Raw genomic sequence first — 14,920 nt, forward strand, 5'->3', positions numbered from 1 at the left:
GTCTCATCTATTCATTTCTTAATCAATTTGTTTCTCCCTCCACAATCCTGACACTAACTGTCTGGTGGTACAGTTTCCTCTTATTTCTCTGCTTCTAACATCTTGAAAGTCATTCCTGGCTCCAGCCTCTGGCTCTGTCCTCTTCACTTTCTTATCTTTCTTCTCCTTACAACCTCCATTACTGCCTAGTCCTGGGACCTCTCCCACCCTCCCTTCTCATCCATAAATCTACTATTAGAAAAGGCAAATTCCAGCTGATATCCTACAAATCTAGGTTATTAAATCTCTAGGCTTATTATATTTGCTTCAAGCTGTTATTATTTTATTTTTATTAGCAATAATTTATTATATATACTTATATACCATATACTATCAAATATATATTTAATATACAGTATAATAATTTGTCATATTTACTATTTTTGTAATAATTTTATTTATTCCCCAGATGGCACTGATGGTAAAGAACCCATCTGTCAATGCAGGAGATGCAAGAGACATGGGTTCGATTCATGGATCAGGAAGATCCCCTGGAACAGAAAGTGGCAACCCACTGCGGTATTCTTGCCTGGAAAATTCCATGGACAGAGGAGCCTGGCAGGCTATAGTCACAGGGCTGCAAAGAATTGGACATGACTAAGCGACTGAGCACATATATACATAGAAAGAAAACATTACAGCTATCACTGAAGCTTTTCCTTCACCATAAGTCTAAGAGGTTTCTGAAAAAAAAAAAAAAAAAAGTTGAACCATTGCTTCTGAGTGATTCACACTTGACTGAAAATTACCTGGTAAAAGTTAAGTAATTCCTAAGGAACATGGTTTTGAAGTCAGCCTAGGATTCCTCTTCTCAGTCAGTTCTGAAAAGCCTAATTCAACTCAAATTTTGCACAAATAAAGCTTCAGATTGCTTTTCTGCTGCGTATCTAACAAGACCTGGAGACTGATACTTCTGCATTACAAAAGCCAACATGTGACTTAGGGCTACTGAACTAGAAATGGTGGCCACGGGACTGATTTCCTTCTTACTCAGTCTTCTTTTGAGAAGGCAGATTTTTTGTTTGTTTTATAGTATGGTATTATATCAGTTCTTTCTTGAGGTAAAATCAAAATTAGCAGGAGAAAGTTTTCTTTATCTTGGAAATTCTTCAGCTGAAATGATCCTAAAGCTGGAAGGATCTGACATGTCATTTCTAGTTAGAGAACTGAGCAGGAACTGATAAGGTAAGAAGCAGGGAAAGAGAAAAGTACCCAGGAGATGGAAGGGGTGCTATGCCTTCTCTTCTGCAGGAAATTTCATTTAGAAAGAAAGGGACTGGGTAGGAAAGTGGAAGAAATATTTTGCATCAGTGGGTTTCAAGCTTTAATCTGCATCAGAAGAGCCAGATAATTTATTGAAACACAGATTGTTGGCCCTGTCCTCAGAGTTTCTGAAGCCTTTGATTTAGGGCCACTGGTGAATTAATATTTTAACAGATTGTCAGGTGAGGCTGGTGCTGCTGGTCTGGGAACCACATTTTTTTTTTTTTTCACTTGGTAATATCTTTAATTACAAAGACCTTTCCAATCACATCACATAGCGATTGTTTTATCCACTGCTCTGTTTGGCTGCCAATCTCTTATCTCTCTCCTCAGCAATGGTAAGGCGAATACCCTTTCCACGGGGAAGAGAGATCCATGGTTTGTTGCCTTTGCCAATAACGAAAATGTTCGAGAGCCGAGTGGCAAAGCTGTTGCCGTTTGCATCTTTCACATGAACTACATCAAAAGAACCTGGATGTCTCTCCCGGTTTGTAATCACACCAATTCTTCCCAGGTTAGCACCTCCAGTCACCATGCACAGGTTACCAGTGTCAAATTTGACGAAATCAGTAATCTTGCCAGTCTCCAAGTCAATCTGAATGGTATCATTCACCTTGATGAGGGGATCAGGGTAACGGATGGTACGAGCATCATGGGTTACCAGATGAGGGATTCCTTTTGTCCCCACAAATATCTTTCTTACTTTGCACAATTTATACTTGGCCTCCTCAGGTGTAATACGATGAACAGCAAAACGACCCTTGGTGTCATAGATCAAACGAAAATTCTCTCCAGTCTTATCAATGCTGATGACATCCATAAAACCAGCAGGGTAGGTTATATCTGTGCGGACTTTGCCATCGATCTTAATGAAACGCTGCATGCAAATCTTCTTTACTTCATCTCCAGTTAAGGCATACTTAAGTCTATTCCTTAGGAAAATGATTAGGGGGAGACATTCCCTTAGCTTGTGGGGGCCGGTAGATGGACGAGGGGCAAACACACCAGTCAGTTTATCCAGCATCCAATGTTTTGGAGCTGCTACGCGTTTCAGGTGCTTCTTGGGACCCCGAGCCATGGCTGCGCTAGGCACGAAAAGAGCTGGGAACCACATTTTGAGCAACACAGTTTTTCAACAATCTCAGTACTCTGGGTCGATGGATATACGCCTTTTGTATAGTGCCTAAGTCTCTATGATTCCCAGATATTGTCATAACTAAAGGGTTGCACATTGCAGTTCAGTTCAGTTCAGTTCAGTTCATTTCAGTCGCTCAGTCGTGTCCAACTCTTTGCGACTCCATGAATCGCAGCATGCCAGGCCTCCCTGTCCATCACCAACTCCTGGAGTTCACTCAGACGCACGTCCATCGAGTCCGTGATGCCATCCAGCCATCTCATCCTCTGTCGTCCCCTTCTCCTCCTGCTCCCAATCCTTCCCAGCATGAGAGTCTTTTCCAATGAGTCAACTCTTCCCATGAGGTGGCCAAAGTACTGGAGTTTCAGCTTTAGCATCATTCCTTCCAAAGAAATCCCAGGGCTGATCTCCTTCAGAATGGACTGGTTGGATCTCCTTGCAGTCCAAGGGACTCTCAAGAGTCTTCTCCAACACCACAGTTCAAAAGCATCAATTCTTCGGTGCTCAGCCTTCTTCACAGTCCAAATCTCACATCCATACATGACCACTGGAAAAACCATAGCCTTGACTAGACGGACCTTAGTCGTCAAAGTAATGTCTCTGCTTTTCAATATGCTCTATAGGTTGGTCAAAACTTTTCTTCCAATATAATCCCCCTAAATTATTTTAACCTGTGCTCAATAGACAAAACTCTTGGCATCTAATTTAAGACATCTGAGACTCAGCTCCTCTTAAGACTCACCTTTCCATGGATCATTTTCCAGACATTTTTAGGTGTTTAAAACTACAGTGAAACACCAGTACACCAAGCTACTGGAACAGATAAGATTAAAATGACTTAACAGTTCTGAGGGTTGGCAATATTTTGGAATTTGTTGGAGTCTCATACATTGCTAGTAAGAGTATAGATTATTACCATCAGCTTGAAAAGTTGGTCATGTAAGTAACTGGACATATAAAAAGAAGAATAAGATGAGACATCTGCCCTGAAGAGTTCTCAGGATAAGATGGTATGTGACCAACTAACTGTGGTATCATAGGATGAGTGTTCTAGTCTCCACTAGGAACATGCTATGAGAAGAACACTACAAAGAACTGAAAAATTCTCAGTCAGTCCAATCTTAACTCTGAAACTGAGTAGTGGAGCACACTGGGAGGAAGGCAGAGCTTTGGAAGCAAAGCTGAAGGTGTGAAGCCAGATATAAAGTCTCTGTGTCTATGGAACCATGAAGGGCAGTATGTCTTTGTGATTAAGAACTCAGACTGGATCCAGAATTCTTGGGTTCAAATCCCCACTCTACCACCTACTATTAATAGCTGTGTAAGCTTTAATCCATCCTCAAGGTCTCAGTACACGTTCCTTCCTCTATAGAATATAATACCTCTTCACTAGGTTGCTGGGAAGAGTTTATGTGTTAACATCTGTAAAGCATAGCATACAAGGGTCATTACTATTGCAGGGTTAAGTGTCTACTGACATAGCATGCTTCCTATACAAGTTCAACTTTATCAAAAGTTATAAAATAAGCACATGGTATAATTTTAAAAGATGAAAGAAGTTCTGTGATAAATATGGAAACACAAAAGCAGCAAGTGTGCAGCAGGACCAGGACGCTGTTAGTAAGAAAGAGATTTTATTTTCAACCCTCAGCTCTCTCTGCTGCACTCTGATGCTCCATCAGTCAGTTCATGGGATTTCAGTCTCTTTTTGTATTTCAGTATTATTTGTTCTTTCCCCTTCCTAAAAAATCTCTGGAAAATAATCCAAGGAAAGGTGAGTCTAAAGGGGAACTGAGGCTCAGGTGGCTTAAATTAGGCCAAGAGTTTTGTTTTTCTGAGCACAGATTAAAATATTTGAGAGGAATTATAGGTCAGTTTTCATTCCAATGCCAAAGAAAGGCAATGCCAAAGAATGCTCAAACTACCACACAATTGCACTCATCTCACACGCTAATAAAGTACTGCTCAAATTTCTCCAAGCCAGGCTTCAGCAATACGTGAGCTGTGAACTTCCAGATGTTCAAGATGGTTTTAGAAAAGGCAGAGGAACCAGAGATCAAATTACCAACATCCACTGGATCATGGGAAAAGCAAGAGAGTTTCAGAAAAACATCTATTTCTGCTTTATTGACTATGCCAAAGCCTTTGACTGTGTGGATCACAATAAACTGTGGGTAATTCTGAAAGAGATGGGAATACCAGACCACATGACCTGCCTCTTGAGAAACCTATATGCAGACCAAGAAGCAACAGTTAGAACTGGACATGGAACAACAGACTTGTTCCAAATAGGAAAAGGGTACGTCAAGGCTGTATATTGTCACTATACCTATTTAACTCCTATGCAGAGTACATCATGAGAAACACTGGGCTGGAAGAAGCACAAGCTGGAATCAAGATTGCTGGGAGAAATATCAATAACCTCAGATATGCAGATGACACCACCCTTATGGCAGAAAGTGAAGAGGAACTAAAAAGCCTCTTGATGAAAGTGAAAGAGGAGAGTGAAAAAGTTGGCTTAAAGCTTAACATTCAGAAAACGAAGATCATGGCATCTGGTTGATCACTTCATGGGAAATAGATGGGAAAACAGTGTCAGACTTTATTTTTGGGGGCTCCAAAATCACTGCAGATGGTGACTGCAGCCATGAAATTAAAAGACGCTTCCTCCTTGGAAGAAAAGTTATGACTAACCTAGACAGCATATTGAAAAGCAGAGACATTACTTTCCCAACAAAGGTCTGTCTAGTCAAGGCTATGGTTTTTCCAGTGGTCATGTATGGATGTGAGAGTTGGACTATGAAGAAAGCTGAGCACCGAAGAATTGATGCTTTTGAACTGTGGTGTTGGAGAAGACTTTTGAGGGTCCCTTGGATGGCAAGGAGATCCAACCAGTCCATTCTGAAGGAGATCAGCCCTGGGATTTCTTTGGAAGGAATGATGCTAAAGCTGAAACTCCAGTATGTTGGCCACCTCATGTGAAGAGTTGACTCATTGGAAAAGACTCTGATGCTGGGAGGGATTGGGGGCAGGAGGAAAAGGGGAAAACAAAGGATGAGATGGCTGGCTGGATGGCATCACTGACTCAATGTATGTGAGTTTGAGTGAACTCTGGGAGATGGTGATGGACAGGGAGGCCTGGCGTGGTGCGATTCATGGGGTCGCAACGAGTCGGACACGACTCAGCGACTGAACTGAATTGAACTGAATAATGATTTTTAGTGTTCAGAATGTTAGGATACTATAATATATAAAAGACATTATATATATATATATGTACTTAATTGCCCCAGACTTTCATTCTACTCCTGAGTTCAGAGAAATAAAATGCATAAAATGAACTCCTGAGTTCAGAGAAATAAAATGAGTAATATGATAATTCATATCCATGTATAAGAATAGTCATACCGACTTTATTCCCAATATTCCCAAACTGGAAATAATGAATATCCAGAAGAATGGATAAAAAATGTTGACATAATTATGAGATACCACACGATATTAAGACTATATTTCAGTTACATGCAGCAATATGAACTTCACAGAGAATAAGAAGTCAAACACAAGATAGTACATGTTATGATTCTATTGATATAAAGTTCAACACCTGGTGAAACGAACATGTGTTAGTAGAAGTCAGAATAGTTGTTACCTATGAAAGTTGTTACCTTTGGAGAGAAGAAGAACTAAGAAGCCTGGGAAACTGGAAATTGTCTTGATCTGGGTGGCAGTTGCATTGTATATACATGTAAAACTTAATTGAGCTGTGTGCTTAAGATGTGTGTACTTTACTACACTTGGTACAGCCTGATGGAAAATAAAACTTAAAACTTCTTTAAAAAAAACAACCCTATATTTATGACCTGTTTCCTCCAGCTTGCCCCATAAGAGTAAGAACTTTTATCTGTTTTGTTTGCTGCTACATACTCAGTGCCTAGAATGCACCTGTGATGCGGTAGGAGCTTGATGGTGAATGAAGACTGCATTAATGAACATGTAGTTGCTAAGTTTTCATTTTGAAATAGCACCCTTGGGTAGCCACAAATAAATTTTAATGTTTTATCTACTTTCCTTCAAACATCTTGTTGGTTAGTTAAGTCACATTTAAAAAGGTTTAGCCAGCAGAAAGAGTCCACTTAAAGATGTATGTAAGCAGGAAACCCGCACTGGCGTTATTCTAAGAGGCAGCTGCATAGCAATGTAGCAGTTCTCAGAGCCTTAGGTCGCCACAGCCTATTTCCAGGGAACATGACTAGACAGCAGTGAGTGGCTGAATCATATACAGTTACCAGGACCTGGAAAAATTTTGGCCTGTAATCAAAACAAAGATTTTAACACGAGCTTAAAAATTAATCTGTTAAAAAAAAAGAAAACTAAGAGGAAAAGTTTGATAATGATAAATGACAAAGGTGGGATTTTAATTCTAGTGAGGACTTGAGTGTTGATTTGCAAAATATTACTGGGATAACTGCCTTTGAGAAGAAAAATTTTAGCTTCCTATTCACTTGTATAGAATTAAATTCTGAATTGATTAAAGATTCAAATGTAAGAAAGAAAATATTTTAAATGTTTATAAAAAATTTAAGAGAATGTACTTATAACTTTAAGAATATGCTTAAGAAACATGCTTAAGTAAATCTAAAAACTAAAGGAAAAAAAAGATACACTGATATTGTTACATTGAATATTTTAAAAAAATGTTTAGAATTATAAAAGACTCTAAAGTAAAGTCAAAATTGCAACTGGGATTAAATATTTTCAGTGAATATAATGAAGAGAATCAATATCCTTTATAAATATAAAAGACCTTGTAAAGATTGATAAGTTAAAAACAAAGCAACTCAGTAGAAAAAATTGAGATACTAAAAACTAAAGATATGAGCAAGATAAACATATACATAAAGATGTTGGACTTCCCTGTTGGTACAGTTGATGGGAATCCGCCTGCCAGGGCAGGGGACACGGGTTTGATCACTGGTTCTGGAAGATTCCACTTGTCATAGAGCAACTAAGCCTGGGCACCACAGCTACTGAGTCTGCACTCCTAGAGCGCATGCTCTGCAGCAAGAGAAAGCTGGGCAATGGAAAGCCCAAGCAACAAAACAAGAGTAGCTCCCACTCTTCACAACTAGAGAAATTCTGCAGCAATGAAGACCCAGTGCAACCAAAAATTTTTTAAAGCATCTTCTAAAAATAATATAATTAAGTGACTTAATTTTGATTGTGCTGGGCTTTCATTGCTGCAAGAAGGCAGAGGCTTCTTTTGCTGCAGATGATGGACTCTGGGATCTGTGGGCTTCAGCCGTTGCAGCATGTAGGCTCAGTAGTTGTGGCTCCTGGGCTCCAGAGCACACATTCCACAGTTGTGGCACACGGGCTTTGTTGCTCCAATGCATGTGGGGTCTTCCTGCATCAGGGATCAAACGAGTGTCTCCTACATTGACAGGTGGGTTCTTTACCACTGAGAAACCTGGGAAGCCTGCTCAAAAAAGATATCTTAAAAAAAAATAATAAAGATGCAAAAACTCTCTAGTAGTTGGGAAAACACAAATCAAAGCAATAATAAAATGTCATTTTATTGATAAGATTGGCAAAAATTCACTTTTTCATTTCTTTGTTTCTTTAGTTTTTTTTTTTGAAAAGATATTCCATTAAATACTTTCTGGAGAGTAAAATGAGATAAGGTTTCCTTTGTAAATTGGAGGTCTGCTGGTTGAGAACCTTAAATAAACACTGTAGGTTAGAAAGCAGACAAGAAGGAAGGGCAGCTGCTTAAAAACATGAAATGCTATGCTCACCCTTCTCATATCTTGTAGGTAAAACCCAGGTATCTTTGGCTTTGGCTTTTCTCTGCCCTGCCTCCAAAGCAGACCCAGCAACTCAAGAACATTTTTGCCTTTATCATTTGCTAGGACTGAAATCTTAAATACTGTTTTTTGTCTTTTGTCAAGAAAAAGTAGACAGGACTTATAACTGAGGGAAAGAGAAGACAGAACGCACTTCCAATGTTCTATTGTTGTTGCTTTCAGTCGCTAAGACATGTCTGACTCTTCATGACCCCATGGACTGTAGCATGCCAGGCTTCCCTGTCCTTCATTGTCTCCTGGAGTTTGTTCAAACTCATGTCCATTGAGTTGGTGGCGGCATCCAACCATAGAGCATTTTTTTAACTGGTCCACCCAAGAACTATTTAGTCATGTAGCAGAACATATTTTTGCCTATCTATTCTTGACTATACTCGACTATTCTTGAGTACTTACTTCACTATTGATTAAAAGTCTATATTTTGTGAAGCCACATGTTAATTTATAATTCTTTTGGCCTATCATCAATATCAACAGTTTCTGTCCAATAGTAAAGATACCCCAATTGTTATGGTTTCATTGTCTTGTAGGATATTAACCAGTTTTGTACCCCAACTAAACTTTAACATTCTTTTTCAAATGTCTGTACAAACTTAGTTTTTCAAATACCTTTGAACTAGCTCTACTATCCTGCTGATTCTCATTAATTAATCAAATAAATCTTTATGCATGTTTATATAGTTTTAAAAACTAGTATATTTTGCTATTCTCCTTTTTAAGTTTTATCCAGTTTTCAAAGCCTGACTCTATGCTTGTTTATTTTTTTCCAAGAAGAATTTGCTTGTCTACTCAACATCTCTACTTGTTCTTAGCTACTGTAGCAGTTACTGACTCCAAACAAATACACTACCAGTTACTTCTCTGGCAAAGAAGGATCCATCTGGGATGAACAGAGAATTGTAGGCTGGTATCTGTGACCAGGCTGGAGCCATGTGTAAGTCCTCACACAGCAAGGGAAGGAGAACACTTTTAAAAAAAGGTAAAGGAAACTGAGAGGGCTTTAGTAACCAGCGCCCACTGCTTCTCCCGGGCAGAACCCTGGCCCAGTGCCTGTGGTGCTCTGCTATCGCTGTAAGGCAGGAGGGCTCTCCTTTCTGGTCTCCCAGCTCTATTTAATTAAGGCTTCTGTTTATTAATTTTTTATACTTACCCCTTTTGATCAAGATCTTTGTCTGAAAACAATGCTAATCAAGAAGTCAAGTTTTCTAATTTGAGCATTTCTTTGTCCCTTGGTCTCAGGAAGAATCTCTCCTGAGTTTAGTGTTTCACATTAGAGGTAAAGTTCATATATTGTCTTCAAGGGAAGGCTTCAGTCCAGTGTGAAAACATATAGACATAACTAAAACATAATTGTATCCTCTGTGTGGAGGAAGATGTATGAAGTCCACTTAAGCAGTTTAAAAGGTCTGGGAACAGTATGGACAGGCTTCTTTGGGTTGCTCTTCAGAGGAGTGGGACAAGTGAGGACAGCACCTGTTCAGGTCACATTCAGATGGCAAAGAGGGTCAAGAGGGAGAACTCTCGGGCACTATTTGTCTGACGTCCGAATGTTATCAAGTTCATAGACATTGGGGGATCATCTGATCAGCAGAGGTTTGGTGACAAATTTCCAGCAGGCCTTGTCCGGGTATCCTGGGAAAGCTGTCTCATCAGACATCATCTGCTTCAATGCAGAGAAATATTTACTTTTCAAGTCAACCAGGGATAGGCAGGTCTAGTGAGGCTTGCCAATTTCTTTAGATGTCACGTAATTTCCTTCAGCTTTTGGCAGCACAAGATTTGGTTAACAATGCTTAGTAGGGGACTTTCCAGTCAGGTTGAATAGAGTTCTTCTAGGGGTAATTTTTTCCAATAGATGAAATCTGCAGTTTGAACAGTGTGATGCTTAAGATCTTTGTCTTTCAAGGGTAAACTGTGAAAGGAATGCTTTACCAAAACATGGTTATTTTTAATAGAGGTAATTAAGCCTTTCCAATATTAAGAGCATTTTTCCTTTTATCAGTTGTAGGTCAAAAGAAGTAGGAGATGTCATGATGGTAAGAGTTTATAAGTTTCAAAAGAGATGGGTCTGAGATTTAGAAGGATCAATGGCAATAGTATTGGCCAAAGTATTTAGAGCGCCTCTACAAAGTTTGCCAATTGTCTGAATAATGCCATTATTGTATTTGATTAAACCAGAGGACTGGGGGTAGTAAGCATGGTAAAAAGCTTTTGTAAAACCGGCCAAATAGCACAGACTCAGCAAAGCATCTGGCCAGTAAAATAGGTTCCTTCATCACTATGAGGTTTGAGAGGAGCTTCCCAGGTCAGGATAATCTTTTCCAAAAGGACTTTAGCCATAGAAGAGGTAATAGCCCAAAGTGGGAAACTTAGGACACCAAGAAGTCTATCTGAGTACTGCTGTAGCTCTTGTTCTGATATCCAATGCCCTATGTATCAAACCTGGGTTTGGGCACACTGCAATTTTTCTTTGGTGATCCTGCGCCCTTTAAGGCTAAAAGTGGAGGCTGTCTTCATGTGAGGAGGCTTGGGAAAGACAGCAAAGAGGCAAATCATCTACACAGTGCAAAAAAGTAGAATCTCTAGGGAAACTTTAGGCCTTCCAAGTCAGCCTTAAGGATTCAAGAGAAATAAGAACTCTCACTAAAATCCTGACGTGTTACCATCCAGCTGAATTGTCTTTCTCCCCAAATGAAGGCAATAAAAAAAAAAGTTTGACTAGCTTCACCAACTGGAATACTAAAGAATGCTTATTTTAGTAAAAAATTTACTCCAGTGGGGAAGGATGTATGAAATCCATTTTAGCAGTTTAAAATGTCTGGGATTGTCTTTGGGAATGGATGTTAATAATGGTGTCAAGGGATAATGACATTGTTTATTGCTCAGAGGTCCTGGACAAACCTCCACTCATACCCTGTAGGCTTTCTCACTGGTAAAATGCGAGTGGTACAGGGGCTGAACAAGGGATAACCCGGCTTTGAGGTTCATAATCTTCTGTTACCGGCTTTATGCCTTGAAGGGATTCTTTACTTATAGGAAACTGATTAATTTTGGAAAGAGGTTTTAAGGGATTTATTTGAATCTTGATGGGAGGTGGTTTTGGGTGAATTTTGCCAACATTAATTGCAGATTTTGCCCAGAAGCTAAGTGGTAGCTGATCCAATAGGGATAAACGATCAGTGTTTTCCAGAATCTGTTCTAGTAACATCAGGTTTGGAAAAAATAAAAGACATCAAAAGGTCACTTAAATCACCTGTTGGATTACTTGGGTGACTGCTGTTAAATTCTAGAATTATTCCCCCCTTTGAGAAAGAAGAAATTCTGTCCCGATACTTTTCTAAGAAGTCTTGGCCTAATAAATGGATAGGGCTAGAGGAACTAAGGAGAAAAGGGTAGGAATATCTCAAAGGGCCTAGAGAAGATGGAATTAGTTCAGAGTTGGAAGCCTCTTGGGGATCACCAGAGAGCCCCATTATTTGAACTGTTTAAGTACGCCAAGGCAGGGGCTATTTTATAGTAGTGGAGCTGAGCACCTAGAAGGTGGCCTCCATGTCAAAACTGGAAAAGACTCATCTCCAGTCTGGAGAAATGTTTCTCTAAGTCAGTTAAGAGAAAGGTTGGGAAGAGCCCCAGTAGTTCTTTGGAGTTCCATTGAGAACTGCGAAGATGTTAGAAAGACTGGTTAGTGAGCTGAAGATGCCTAACACACTTTAATTACAATTCCATTTCCAAAGTCTGATCTTCATGATAATACAGAAACTAGGAGGGTTTTGGTTTTGTTAGGAGCCTTCATCTGTTGAAGTTAAGGAATTTTGGTGGTCTTCCTTTTAGGTGACTCATGTAGAGCATAGGAAAGCTGGTTTGCAAGATTAAATCTGGAGTGGATAGTTTCCCAGTCTTTATCCTTTTTACCAGAAAGAAAAGGTCTTGGCTCAGCTCATTAATAAACACAAAATTAAGAGCCACTCAGGTGGAATCAACATCTGGAGGCAGACAAGAATTTTCCTTAGAAACATTCCAAAGTAGATTGTAATATTCATGAGCAGTTTTATCAGATTTTTGTGTGGCAGCCCAATTTTTATTTCAATCAATAGGTTTCAGAAAAGCCCTAGGAATTGCTCAATGAAGTTGCCTAGCAATCGCCTGAGCCTCATCTTACAAGAAGTTAGCAGGCTTATCTCTCTGCTGTAATTCTAGAGACCTTTTCAGATTTTCCCAAGTGTTTTTATCCAGTGCTGGGCCTGGCCTTCTCTGACAAACATATAAACCAACGGACGCAAGCAGGAGAGCCAGGACGATGCTTTAATGACTTTATTCAGTTCCTCGGCAAATCTGTGAGGGCTTTCAGTCCCCTCAGGAAAATCTTGGACTCTGGCTCATGCTTCAGCTTTAGAGTATAAGAAAATAAGAGTTTAGCCTCTGAATCCTCAGAAGATTTAATTTTAAAGGGACAGATTCTGACAAGTTAGAGGAAGAGGGAGTAGGGAGAGATTCCAATAAGAAAAGATGTTTGGTGAGAGAACTAGTACAGAGGATTTGAAGGCATTTATTTGGTTTGCTTTTCTCCAGAACTTGGTCTTTAAGAGGTTTCCAGAAAAACATGAGACATCTCATCTCATAAGCCTAAACACAGGCAGTGTAGGAGGGGAGAAGGGAGATGCCACAGGAGGCGGAGCCTACCCTTGAGGATCTCAGGAAGGGAGACGGGATGGCTCTGCAGGTGGAATCTGAGACAAAGAAGTGAGGAAGCATGTGTTCAGTAACTGAGGCGGGGGTCAGAGCATCATCAGTAAAGTGCCAGATAATCAATACGGTAGACTTTATAGGTTGTATGGTTTTCCTTGGGCTTCCCTGTTGGCTCAGATGGTAAAGAATCCACCTGCAATGCAGGAGACCTGGGTTCGATCCTTGGGTCAGGAAGATCCCCTGGAGGAGAGCATGGCAACCCACTCCAGAGTTCTTGCTTGCAGAATCCTCATGATCTTTGTTGCAACTATTCAGCTCTACTTTTGTATCAAGAAATCAGTTATACACAAAATATAGCTGAAGGAATGTAGTTATGTTCCAGTAAAACTTTATTTATAAATACTGAAATTTGAGTTTCATATAAATTTAGTTGTCAACCTAAAAAAGTTATAAATTTTTCTTTTTAAATGGAGAGAACATTTTTAGCTTGCAAGCTGTACAACCACAGGCAGCAAGCTGGATTTAACTTGGCCCATAGCTTGTCTGTTCCTGTCTTCTTATGTTGTTTCAATAAGTTCAGTTCAGTCACTCAGTCGTGTCTGACTCTTTGCGACCCCATGAATCGCAGCATGCCAGGCCTCCCTGTCCATCACCAACTCCCGGAGTTCACTCAGATTAATGTCCATTGAGTCAGTGATGCCATCCAGCCATCTCATCCTCTGTCGTCCCCTTCTCCTCCTGCTCCCAATCCCTCCCATCATCAGAGTCTTTTCCAATGAGTCAACTCTTCACATGAGGTGGCCAAAGTACTGGAGTTTCAGCTTTAGCGTCATTCCTTCCAAAGAAATCTCAGGGCTGATCTCCTTCAGAATGGACTGGTTGGATCTCCTTGCAGTCCAAGGGACTCTCAAGAGTCTTCTCCAACACCACAGTTCAAAACCATCAATTCTTCAGCACTCAGCCTTCTTCACAGTCCAACTCTCACATCCATACATGACTACTGGAAAAATGTCATACAATTCTTTGTTATGTAGAGCGTATTTTGCTAATTTTTTTTTTTTTTTTGTCAAGGTCTTATGCCATTAACTAAGTCATAACTTTTCTGAGCAGAGATATCTCATACTTTTCTGGAAACCTCTAAAGACCAAGCTTGTTGTTTGAAGACAAGCAAGCAAAATAAATTTTGACTAGGACAAACAGTTTTGTCCAGGATCAGCCTGGATGGAGGAAACTGGGTGATGGAGGATCTGATCGTTTAAGTGTTTGGGAGACTCAGGAAGCATCAAAGGAAACAGAGCCTCAGGGAAATTCTTGAAAGACGGAGTTGGATGCAGTGTTGCATTTTGATTAAGGTCAAGGGGACCTTGATTAATCAAGGGGATCTAGGAGGCAGATACCCCTTGTGCATCTAAATTGTGAAATCAAGCAGGAAAAATGAAAATCCTACCTAGTTTGGCTCTTATAATTCTCTGCAATATTTTTAAGGATCAAGATACCGACAAGGGAGACTTTGTGACTGTCTGCAGCCTGGTTCTTTGCCTGAAGTGCACCTGCCCAATTTTAACACAATTTCCCAACTGACATTATTTCCAAAAAGCCTTCCCCACTTTCTGCTCCATTATCATTTTCAACACAGACAGACAGACACACACACACCAGCTTGTGCAGTCCTCCTCTAGAACAGGAATAATCACTCATCTTGGTACTTACAAACAGTGACTGGGACATTAGAGGTACTCAGTAATTTTTTTTTCTAATGGATCCTTGAAATTGAACCTCTTTAAGTCAACCAATCAAACAGAAACACTTGGTTTTTATTTGTCTTTTTCTTTTTTCCAGGAAGCATCAAAGGGGTGGTGAGGGTGGGGTGGGGTGAGGGGGTCGGAAGAAGAAACTAAACTCAGATTTGAGTGCAGATCTTTTGTAGATTCTC

General features: G+C 39.9%; 1 protein-coding gene across 1 annotated transcript in view; it reads right to left on the reverse strand.

Moving 5' to 3' along the window:
• Positions 1–1,572: 1,572 nt before the first annotated feature.
• The window catches only part of LOC138421071 (small ribosomal subunit protein eS4, X isoform-like), a 65,349-nt gene continuing 52,001 nt past the window's right edge, over positions 1,573–14,920 (reverse strand). The window contains exon 2 of the mRNA XM_069554800.1: positions 1,573–2,643. Coding sequence (XP_069410901.1) covers positions 1,589–2,416 — 828 coding nt within the window. The 5' untranslated portion in view covers positions 2,417–2,643 and the 3' untranslated portion in view covers positions 1,573–1,588. The remainder of the gene's footprint in view (positions 2,644–14,920) is intronic.

The sequence above is a fragment of the Ovis canadensis genome, chromosome 15 (assembly GCF_042477335.2).
Source record: "Ovis canadensis isolate MfBH-ARS-UI-01 breed Bighorn chromosome 15, ARS-UI_OviCan_v2, whole genome shotgun sequence".
Lineage (NCBI taxonomy): Eukaryota > Metazoa > Chordata > Mammalia > Artiodactyla > Bovidae > Ovis > Ovis canadensis.